General features: G+C 32.8%; 1 protein-coding gene across 2 annotated transcripts; it reads left to right on the top strand.

The window, feature by feature from the left end:
• Nucleotides 1-3192: 3192 nt before the first annotated feature.
• Nucleotides 3193-11023, top strand: LOC139527671 (uncharacterized). Of its 2 annotated transcripts, none has more exons than XM_071323247.1 (2): nt 3193-3251; nt 10207-11023. In XM_071323247.1, exon 2 carries the CDS (start codon nt 10215-10217, stop codon nt 11019-11021), a length of 807 nt encoding a protein of 268 aa, XP_071179348.1. In that variant the 5' UTR covers nt 3193-3251; nt 10207-10214; the 3' UTR covers nt 11022-11023. The 2 variants fall into 2 exon arrangements, with proteins under 2 accessions (XP_071179348.1, XP_071179347.1); XM_071323246.1 differs by lacking the exon at nt 3193-3251 and adding an exon at nt 5708-5813.
• Nucleotides 11024-12092: the final 1069 nt, after the last annotated feature.

The following is a 12092-nucleotide window of genomic DNA, read 5'->3' as shown; positions in this document are numbered from 1 at the left end:
TTTATATTGTATAGTAATCAATGTCTTCTCTGAAACCATTGAAATAACTGGACAAATTTCTTCCAAACTAGGTCTGAATGATCCTTATGATATCTGTTATAAAGTTTTTTTTCTGCCAATCAGACACTCAGCCAAGAATTTTAATAGTTTTGAAGATTTGAATCTCTTAGACAGTTTGCATATACTGTGTGTATTGAACTGTGTTGTATGGCAGAGTTCCATTATAAAGTCCCATTTTCATTTTTCCAGTCGTGCATCTCCTCCTTCCTGATAGTTATTGTTTTTACTAAGTTGAATATCATATTCAAAACATTTAATGCTGACAGTATTAGGAAACTGATGGTCCGACCTTCGATAAAAGTTGCACAATGTTAACCATGGGTATGCTTATCTGGTGACACTTAAACTATTTGCATTAAGCTGAAATATTTCAAAAGGTAGAAAATATACATAATTCATACCTTTTATATAGATGCCTTTTGTTAGGCAGTTCCCTTTGTGATATGTCGATTGTTCTTGACCTCATTCTCAGTGACTACTAAAAAAATGTATAGATTATATTTGTCATATAAATTCCCAATTTTAATGAGTGACGGATACTTATATTTGGTATATAGGATAGTTGCAAGGTCTACATGTTTGGACGTTTGTTATACAGAGTTGACCTTTACTTCATTTCATGGATGAGTGATCAAGGTTAAAAGTTACAAGATGTACATGTCTGCCTGGCAGGTATGATCTAAAAAAAGTGAAATCGCAAAAATACTGAACTCCGAGAAAAACTCAAAACAAAAAGTCTCTAATCAAATAACAAAATCAAAAGCACAAACACACCAAACAAATGGACAACAACTGTCATAATCCTGACTAGGTACAAGCATTTCATATGTAGAAAATGGTGGATTAAACCTATTGTATAGCTAGCTAAACCTCTCACTTGTATGATAGGTGCATCAAATTATATTAACAACGATGTGTGAACAAAACAAACAGACAAAATGGATAAACATGTCAAAAATAGGGATACAGTAGTCAACCGGCAGTGTGTTATAATCTCAATGACTTTAAAAACAAACAAATATGTAACAAAGAACACTTTTGACCTAATTTGCATGGTATATTGGTCATTATTATGTTTTTTGTGTTTGGTTTGCGCTCAGAATCTATAAGCAATAAGTCAACTGTGGTGTATGAATGTTTTTCTTGCAGTTAGGATCTGACCTTGACCTTATTTACATTGTTTACTGGTAATTGTTAACGTTTTGTAGTTTGGTCCTGACTGTTTTCAGGTTCCATATACAATAGATCAACTATATTTGTTGAATGAAATGATTGTAAGGTATACATATCATCCTGGCAGGGTGATCTGACCTTGACCTCATTTTCATGGCTCATTGGTCAATGTTTACTTTACATGATTAAGTCGGCCACTGTAGGCAATAGGTTAACTATGTGTTGTGAATGAAACGATTATAAGGTGTACATGTCTATATATGACCTTGATCTCATTTACATGAATAAAGTGCTTGTGATACTTGTAGTTAGAATCTTTATCATAAAGACTCAATATAAAGTTGACAATGAGGAGTAAAGCAGAATTTAAAGCAAAATTCTGATAAATATGATTTTCTAATATTCTTTTAGTAATGAAAGACGAGGATAAATCGTCAAAACACAGTCAATTGACATTTAAAACTTGGGATATTAAATACGTTACAGGCAAAGTGGGCACGAAGCTGTACAATCGAATACGCGTATCATCTGTACAATAGTATACAAATATAGCCTTTGTATGAGGTCGATACAAGGATATATTGACCTGAAAGAAGTATATTGACTGAGGACGAAGTCCGAGGTCGATATACTTCTTTGGGTCGATATATCCTGTATTGACCTCATACAAAGGCTATATTTGTTATATTATTAATTTCTGACCATATTTGTGTCAAAATCGTCATTTAGGTTTGTTGAAATTTTATAGATATTACATTATCTCCTTGACAATAACAACATATTAGTTGCTATTTCATTTACTTTTTTTTTTTTTTTTACATCTTATGTATTTGAAGATTTTTTTCGTCAAATAATCGATCATAGATATCATGTGTTTCAAAACGTTAAACAATATCCTGAAATTCATTACATGACGTCACAAAGTATATTGGTTTTTAGATATTCTAAAAATAACCGTGCAATATGCTTTTTGAAGGTCAATATGCGTTTTGCTATCCGCCGTTTTCTCTCTACCTTCGAAAATATAGTTTAACATGTGACTATCCCTAAACGAATGAAATTTGTTTAAATATACGAATTAATAATATTTTCAAACATCTCGAATAATTGAACAGTTAAACCTGCGTGTTGGCAGCAATGCACTCATAACTTGATCTTAAACATGTAATAATCTAAATAACATCAAAAAGATAGTATTCTTTTATTTAAACAGTCTGTCGACAAATCTGATTACAAATATATATTATGTAATAGGCATGGTTTTAATCGTGATATAAAATCTCCTCTTGTTATAAGTATTCATTTGTAATTCACTTTTACTGTAATACAGTTTTTTGCATCGCTTTCCTGCTAAAGGCACTTTTTAGAATTAATAAGGGAAAATGACGAGTCACTAAAATGTGTACCCCTTTATGAACCTAGCTAGGAGGTAAAGGAGGTTTTGGTGTTTCTGTATATTTTTTTTCTCTTGTCACAGTTTCTTTTGTTGATAGACCTTCGTGCGAGTGTTCTAATTTAGAATGCAGCTCGATATATTACAATTTATATACTAAGTAAACTTTGTTCGTGAGATGTTATATGTATCAAAAATCAAAATAAATTAATTAAAAAGATTTGTATCGTAAAATTCATTTTTTTTTTCGATTTGAAAATGAATTAAGAATTAGATGTCTAATTTTATGTAATAAAGTCAAATCTCAAATTAATCATACTTCAATATTGTATGGTTAAATCTATTACACAAGGTAAAGACATATATACCCTACGATTGGAAATAGTTATTTTCAAAGGACTTCCAATAAAATGTATGAAAAAGAATAGTTTAAAATTCTTTTTTGTTGTTTCAAATGTCAATAGAAAACTGAAACGCACGTTAAAGATTTAAATCAGTATAATTATTTTTGTAAGTTTTGTTATTTTTCTTAATTATCTTGCAAGTTTTTTAACCAATGTTTGACATGAAATTACAGTAACAGAAATTGTCTATAATATTGCTCCTTAACTGCAAGTATATTTTCGTGAGTATATGTTTTCTTCCTTTTTTGCTTAACTTTCTTCTCTTTTTGGTACATGAGTTCGTGTACACACGGCATGCTATTTAGTTTAGTCATTATGATATACAAATCTATATAAAATATACATCATGAGAGATTAGTAAGTGAAAAATCTTTTTAAACCAAATGTGTCGAGACTCAGATGGTCACTTGGACTTCTCTGATCCTGCATGACACCCATGCAAAAGAAAAGTGTCAGTTTGTCTGTGTTGGATCCATGAATAAGCAGCCATGACGTGTAAATAGGGACCTTATTTACTGTCCCAATTCATTATTTTCAAGTTTTCAAGTTTTCAAAATGACTTCGTAGTATTTTCCTATCATATTAATTATGAATTGAATTATTTTCATCCTGAGTATGCATAAAATAATAGCCACTGGGTGTTAACAAAACAACAATCAATCAATTTAATATTCTCGTCATTCTTTTATTTAGTGAATTATTTTAAAGAGCGAAGCTATATCATATTATATTTTACGTTCGAAGGGAAATTTATATATGGGTTTCACAACTGTTATTAATTTAGTATCTAATTGAAAATCAGCGAGACCCTGATTGGTATTAATTTCCGTTATTTCCTCCTCTTGAAAGATTAAACTTGTTTCAATCATCCGAAAATTATAACCATCGAGCTTGGTTTCGCGGGAGCCTAATGTACAGTTTTTAATCAGTTCCAGAGAACAGCCTCTTGTTTAGTCGTACTGTGAAAACGAGACGCACAGAGACTGATCTCTTTGTGTTTCTCTTATCAGATAATGAACTTTATAAGACAGTATAATGACTTATACTTAGTACCTTATACTTATAATAAAAATTATACAATTGGTTGTTTGTTTTATTGGGGTCTATGCGTATAATTGGTAGGCCTTGTTTTGCATTATATTTTTGGTGATTTACATACTATACTTGAGCAACACGACGGGTGCTACATGTGGAGTAAGATCTGCTTATACTACCGGCATATGAGATCTCCCCCAGTTTTTGGTGGGGTTGTGTTGCTCAGTCCTTGGTTTTCTATGTTGAGTTTTGTGTAACGTTGTCTGTTTATCTGTGTTTTTTTTTATTGCAATGGCGTTGCCAGTTTTCTTTCGACTTATGGGTTTGAATGTCTTTATGGTATCCTTCGCCTCTTTTTTACAGTCACTGATATCCCAGAGATTATCACCATCCTGATATTCAATAGTTTTGACACGAATGTAATTGATGCTGGAGTTTAATGGTTGTGAATGTAAAGTTCATGCCAAACACTAACGTTCTTTAACATTCTAGCAAAGACGACTTTAACCAAACTTGTAACAATTTTATTTGTTTCGATGCTCTTCACCTTTGTCATTAATTTGACCTTCCAACTATGTTGATGTGAGCCCCACTGGTTTGTCTTGTGGTCTTGTGTAGACGGAATACGAGTCTTGCGTACTAAAATAGAAGGGTGATATGTTTGATAAAATTACAGGCATCTTTGTATATTTACTTAGGATACAATACTCTTATTAGTTTTTACTGATATAGAATGAATTTTGGATAGTGGAAAACATTTAAGCATTGCATGCCTCTTAGTGTTATTTTTGAGGGGGGGATAAGCGTTGACCGAAGCCAATTTGAAATTGAAGCGCTTGTACTTAAGATTAAGGTACACACGATTATGGTTCACACGATTAAGGCTTCCGCACCTGTCTTAAAGTTACAATTCAATGAAATAACCATGTCACGTAAATTTGCCATCAAATTATGATGTTTAATTAATTAAATTCAGGCTTTCGATTTTGCGTCTGTCCCAAGTCAGGAGCCTCTGGCCTTTGTTAGTCTTGTATGATTTTTTAATTTTAGTTTCTTGTGTATAATTCGGAGTTTAGTATGACGACCATAATCACTGAACTAGTATACATATTTTTTAAGGGGCCAGCTGAAGGACGCCTTCGGGTGCGGGAGTTTCTCGCGACAACAACCCGACCATAGAGCAGACAACAGTCGAAGGCCACCAATGGGTCTTCAATGTCGCTTTGACACATTCCCCATTTCCTTTCTCAATTTTATTTCGAAAATTTAGTAATATCGTATCAAACATGGAATATTACATGTATAAACGAAGTATGTGAAACGAACCGATTAGCACCTTGGAGGTAGCAATAAAGTCCAGCTGACATGAAGTACGCATTTTAAACTATAATTTATTCGAAAATAGTCATATGGCCACTCTTTAGCTCTCAAGAACTACCTAGACAAGACATGCCTGAAATCTTTACTGGTTCACTATTGTAATCTGTAAGACAACAATCTGACAGTTCAAAGAATTTTAAATCACTTAGAACTTTGAGATATAACCGATTCGACAGTGGATTTTTGTAAAATTCTAACTAAGCGAATAAAATCTCTTAAAAGCACCCTGTTAACACCTAAAATGTTTACATTAGATAATAAATGTACTTCAAATAAAGTTAGATACTAATAAGTTATCTTTTGTAACTACTTCGTAGCTAAATGTTGTTATTGTGCAAAATGATGAATTTCAAAATGTCTCCTTCAAGGTAAGTCGGTTTGGGAAGTTTGTTACTTTTAACAATTTTGTTACCATAAATTACTTCTCACTTTTTGCCATTTTATTAGATTTTCCATGTTTTTAGACACTACATAGAACTGAAAGAAGAATTCTGAGGGAAAATACCAAAATTTACAATATCTCTTATTAAAGTAAAAAAACCACCAACATATTAAATAAAATATTGACTAATTTAGACTGGAAGTACTCATATATAGTAGTGCTCAAATTTCGGGGCAAACAGAACCATGCTATTGACTCTCACAAAAATAACTTTGAGCAAGAACTCCATGTTAGGGATTGTTATTGCAACAATTTTATTCAGTTATTTGCTATGAGAACAAAATCTTGCCCTAAATAACAACTTTGTTATATTAAAAACAAATATGTCAAAGTGATGTCAGTAGAACTATAGTTTACGAATTTTCAAATTGGGACTTTCTTTCAATCTCCAAAAATTGGTTGTCAAATTAAAAGTTGATTGACCGTGATCAGTACACAAGAAATTTCCTGGTATCTAAGTTATACTGTAGCGCTATGTTGATTTTCACGAAAAGCATTTTGATAGATATTTTTTTTATATAAAAAATGAAGACTGCCTCTTACACGGACAGACAGAAACCTTACACCAATCATTACATACCGCAGAATGAATATTTCTGTCATGTATCATGATTCAAACGGTGAATTGATATCTCAACATATTTTCGACATGGTCCATTGTAATATTAGTTCATTGGTTTCGTATTATCAGTCCAGTCGACTACTACGAAGTTAAAACTGACAATAATACTATTTCTCCTATCTGATTTAATTCATTTAGCGATATTAACCAATCTGAGAAGTTTTTACAGAAACGTAATGACCTGTTCATTTGGCCATGCTTTCTAGAGATATTCAATCGAAAAACTTTAGCTGCATTCAACCATCGCAGCAAAGGCACCTACCAATTCATGTAACATTTACTACCGCTGAGAGAATTTAGGGGGCACCCCCTTTTTATATAGGGATCAGTGGCGGATCCAGAGGGGGGGGGGGGGTTCCGGGGGTACGCACCCCCCCTTTATTTTGGCCGATCAATGCATTTGAATCGGGACAATCGGGACATATGTTTTGCACCCCCCCTTTGCCCTGGGCTAGCCCCCCCCCCCTTTCGAAAATTCCTGCATCCGCCACTGGGGATGACTATCGTGGTCGAGCAATATATAACAGAAGTATAAAAATCGGTCGAGAAATTTAATTTACAAGAAAAATGTGGATTATTCGCAAATGAGTGGATCATTTTCATCTCTTTTTGTTCGATACACATTTTTTTAAACAGAAATGATTGTCACTTTTCCTTAAATTGCTTATTATAAGATAACAAAGTAATTTAAAATATTCGATCAAGTGTGTTCATTTGTTTGCATTATTCCGTTGTTTTAATCAAGTAACCTTTTTATTTTATTTGTCATTTGAAAGGAAAATCTATTTGAAGTTGTTCAAATAATACCTAAGATTAAAAGGGTAAAGGAGGTCCTGAATAACTACCTATATTTAATCTACTGATCTGATCATCAGTTTAAATGATAATCTATGATCAATATTTTAATAAAGTGTCAATCCACGTCCCTTTCTCTGTAAATTCTGTCATGTTTTATTTACATTCAAAACTTACGTGGTATATCTGTTTGGTAGTGTCTTGATAATACAGCACAGTTTGTTTAATTCAGTCTTTCATACAATTGAAATAGTTTTGAAAAACATGATAATTCGTAATCAAACGAAAGATGGACCAGTCTTGCATGGTTAGGTTTCAACCAATTGCGAGTATTCAATGGAGAACAACCTCAAACAAACGTCTGAAAAATAGGGAGGAAAATCCGAAAACATTGCTATGAAACATGTGCAAAACTAAACATATATGCAATCTTCCTTTGAAGAAACAGGGATCTTAATTACTAAAAACCGAATGAGTTTCCTCTTTAAAAAGTTCCTAAATTTTGGAAAAACAGTAGGTGGAGTTTACTTCACAAATTAGTCACCTGCATATTTTCTAACCCACCAATAATACCAATTTATCTTCGAATAGAATGTTTCATTGTCTCTGACTTTTAACGTTCGTTCGGAATCAAGCTTTAACACGTATAAAATTTATCTTTCAAATACTTCCAACAAATAGTCATTTTAAAAGCCTTCTGAAATTTCAAAACAGAAAAATAAGAATACCATTTTCCTCAACTTTTGATGACATGTGTTTGCAAAATTATTGTTTTAGAATCAAGATGATTAACACCAATATTGATCTTTAAGGTGGATCGGGACTATTCGACTGCACATAATTTCATGCATGAATTACAATACACACGAACAGTATTTGTCGTAAATTTGATATTTTATTTTAAAATATTTTGATTGATTAGAAATGTTAAATCATGGTAGTCATGTCACTAAAAGAATATTTTCGTTATTATGTGTGTCTGTTAAAGGCTCAAAATGACATTTCACCCATTTTTACCATTTTCCCGCCAAAATTTGGGTTTTAATGTATAAAAAATATTTTTCCTTATCGGTGACCCATGATTTTTATTTGCTCATTCTTTGAAGCTATATTTCAGCTTTTTATATTACAGTTTTTTTTTTTTTTTTTATATTCCCATAAAAATATGTCAACACCTCTATTTTCCCTATTATTTCATTGAAAAATGGTCCGTTTTACATACCTTTTTAAAAGTACAATTTTGAGCTTAAATGGTCCGTGATCCCCAATTTTTGTCGACCAATTAGCTTCACTTTTTGTAAAGAATAAAATAACAAAATATACGGCACTTCTGATTGAAACTTCGAATAGGCTCGAGCGACCTTAAGACCTTTTTCCGTTTGTTTGTCGGGGATTTGTATAGCAGACTATACGCATGCTATAGGATTTTCTCATTGTTGAAGGCCGTACAGTTGCACATACATGCTTACATTTACTGCATTTGAACTCTGGTGGATAGTTGTCTCATTGGCAATGATACCACATCATCGGCTGATGAACAAGTTAAAATAATGGGTTTCGTATATTATCAATGCAAATTTTTGTATGCATTATACTGTGACACCTTTATATTTAGAGCAGTATTACAGTATAAAAATAAGAAAACGTAAATGATTGCCAATGAGACAACTATCCACTAAAGTTCAAATGCAATTATAAACATTATGTCCGTTTAACTATTCTTGCGTTTCTGTGTTTTTGCAATCTTGAAAAAAATCTACGATATTCTATTTTCTCTTCCCGATTTTTAACCTATGAGTAAAACTTATGCAAGGCTATACTTCTTTGCATGGTCATATCCCCTGATTTCCGTATACTCGGCGACCAATTTTTTATTGTACTCATAGGCTGTCAATATTCAGTGTCTAAATAACAAATTAAGATTTAATGTAATTGATGATAGTTTCAAAAATACGTTTGTTATTTATTTAAACAACCCTTTGTACCTGGGGTCGTCAAAATAAAACAAATACATTTAACTTTATTGTTAGTCTTAAGTTTAAAGTCGTCATTTTATCCATCAAAATATTGATACACCTGTTTAGAAATACTATAAGCATTTGTATCATATTATCCAAAAATACTTTTATAACTTAATTTATCCTTAATTCAATATTTCGTTCAAAATAGTTTGTAAGACGCCAATTTTAATGGTTTGCACGGTTATCAGCGGATGTAAATAAAGTTGATTTTTAGCTTCAAGTTGTAAGTTTTTATAATTATTATCATTTTCTGGAGGTTTAGGGTGGACTTTAAAAACCTACTTGACTCTTCTATGATGTCAGTACTCATCTTCATTTAAAATGTAAACTTTGTCAATAACTTAAAGCGTAAAATCTAGATATACAAAAATACTGAACTCCGAGGAAAATTAGACAGAAAGTCCTTAATCAACGGGCAAAAATGCCAAATAAAAAAAGCACAAACGATCGGAATGGACAACAACAATCATATTCCTGACTTGGTACAGGCATTTTCTTATGATGAAGTAAAAGCATTGACCTTACTTCTCTGTGTATATGATAATGATACCTGTTATATGTTTTCTTCTTGTGCAGTATTCTTCCGGATTTTTCTAAATGTATATATGCATTTTTTCGCACCATAAGGTTTATGGGACCACTGAGATATGTCTGCAGAAAACATATCATACCGTTCAATTTTTAATGAGAAATGTTCAAACGTCTCCTAGTGCTGCACAGTCAAACTGACATCTTTCTCTTTAATAATGAGCATTAGTTTTACCAAACCGGACGCGAGATAATCGAGATATGCAATAAAAGTTAATCTTACCAAACATTCTTAAGATTATTTAACAAAAAGGTATACTTTTTTTTAAATAAAATTAATCTTATAATTTCAGGGACCACGATGGAAAATGCAGCACAAAAATTTACCAGTCGCGAATATAGTGTACCAGTTCAAGCAGCCAATGAAATGGCAGAAAGACTAAGATTCGGGGTTATATGTCGTTATGACGACCAATCAAGCAAATATCTAATGGAATACAATCGTGAAAAAACAAAAACATTTGAATCATTAAAAAGGATTTCAGAGAAAACAATAGATTTTGACCTAGACAATTTTAGAAGAGAAAGAAAACGCTTGCTCAAACCCCCGCCTCCACCGGATATATTAGTTCCAAAGAAGATACTTCAAGCTGTTCCAGCTAATTGTGTTCTTGATTTTGGACCTGGGAATTCAATTCTATACTATGGTGGTGAACATTTTAAAAAAGGAGTTATTGCCAGAAACTCCGTTATAACAAATCCACGCAAAAGGAATTTAAACAGACCAAGACCTTTCACTGCCATCCCAACAACAATCAGACAACCAAAATCAGCTGTAAATAGATCTGGCCGGAATACGTCACTTGGGATTGTGGGTAATTCGGGCAGACATTCCTCCCTTGATATCGCCTCAGCTTCTGGTCGAAGTCAATCCCAAATATTTCCTGCAGGATTACAAAGAACGGAATCTTTAATCGACAAAACAAATGAAATTGACGAAGAATCCTCACACATTGAATACAATCATAAATCTAGTCATAAATGGCAAATGCCTAACAGATCTTTCAGACAACTTAAGAAACTATATACCTACACAGAAGAGCAAAAGCCAGATTTAACAGCTGAACGATTTAAAATTATGAAAAATAGGGAAATTAGGTTTTACTAATAGGTACAAGCACAGAATTGAAACTTTTAGGGATTCTAGACCAGTCAAAATGGGATTCTATAACCAGTCTCCTCATATGCACAAAGAAACAGAAAAGCATTTGGTAGAAATGAAGAAAAACAACATCATTAAAGAATCAACCAGTGAGTATCATTCACCTGTTATATTAGTGAAAAAGAAAACTGCACCGGGTCAGCCTCAGCAGTACAGATTTTGTGTGGACTTTAGAAAATTGAACCTTCAAACAAAAAATTCGTCCTTTCCAATTCCACGGCTAGAAAACGTATTTGACACGATTGGTGAGGTGCAGCCTCAAATTCTGAGTTGTCTCGACCTTCACAGTGGATTTTGGCAAGTCGAGATGGATGAGGAAACAAGACATAAATCTGCTTTCATAACTCGCAATGGTGTCTTTGAATTTCTCAGAATGCCTTTTGGTCTTAAAAACGCTCCTATAAGTTTTCAACAGCTCATGTCTAATGTTTTACGTGGTCTCAATTGGCAATTTGTCTTAGTTTATGTGGATGATATTTTGGTATTTAGTAGGAGTTTTGAAGAGCATCTTTCGCATCTAGAACAAGTTTTCACTCGTCTTCGTGATGCAAATCTCACATTGAAACCAAGCAAATGTGTGTTTGCAGCAAAAGAGGTGAAATACTTAGGGCACATCATTTCAAAAGAAGGTATTAAGGTGGATCCTGAAAAGACAAAAGCTATTAGTACTTTTCCTGTCCCTACAAGACAAAAACAGGTCCGCTCATTTTTGGGAATGTGCAATTATTATCGACGCTTTGTTGATTCATATTCTAAGATTGCCACTCCTTTAAATGGGTTGTTAAAGAAGGAAAGAGAAAGAAGTTTTAAATGGAATAGGGAATGTCAAGTAGCTTTTGACAATTTAAAACAAGCTTTATTAACACCTCCTGTCCTGGCTTACCCTGACATGAATAAACCCTTTATGCTGACTTGTGATGCTTCAAATTCAGCTATTGGTTTTGTTCTAGGTCAATTAGACAGTCAGAGAAAAGAGCGTGTCATTGCTTTTGGTGGTAAAAGTTTATCCAAAACTGA

The sequence above is a fragment of the Mytilus edulis genome, chromosome 6 (assembly GCF_963676685.1).
Source record: "Mytilus edulis chromosome 6, xbMytEdul2.2, whole genome shotgun sequence".
NCBI classification, from domain to species: Eukaryota; Metazoa; Mollusca; class Bivalvia; order Mytilida; family Mytilidae; genus Mytilus; species Mytilus edulis.
This window is presented reverse-complemented; position numbering and strand designations above follow the sequence as displayed.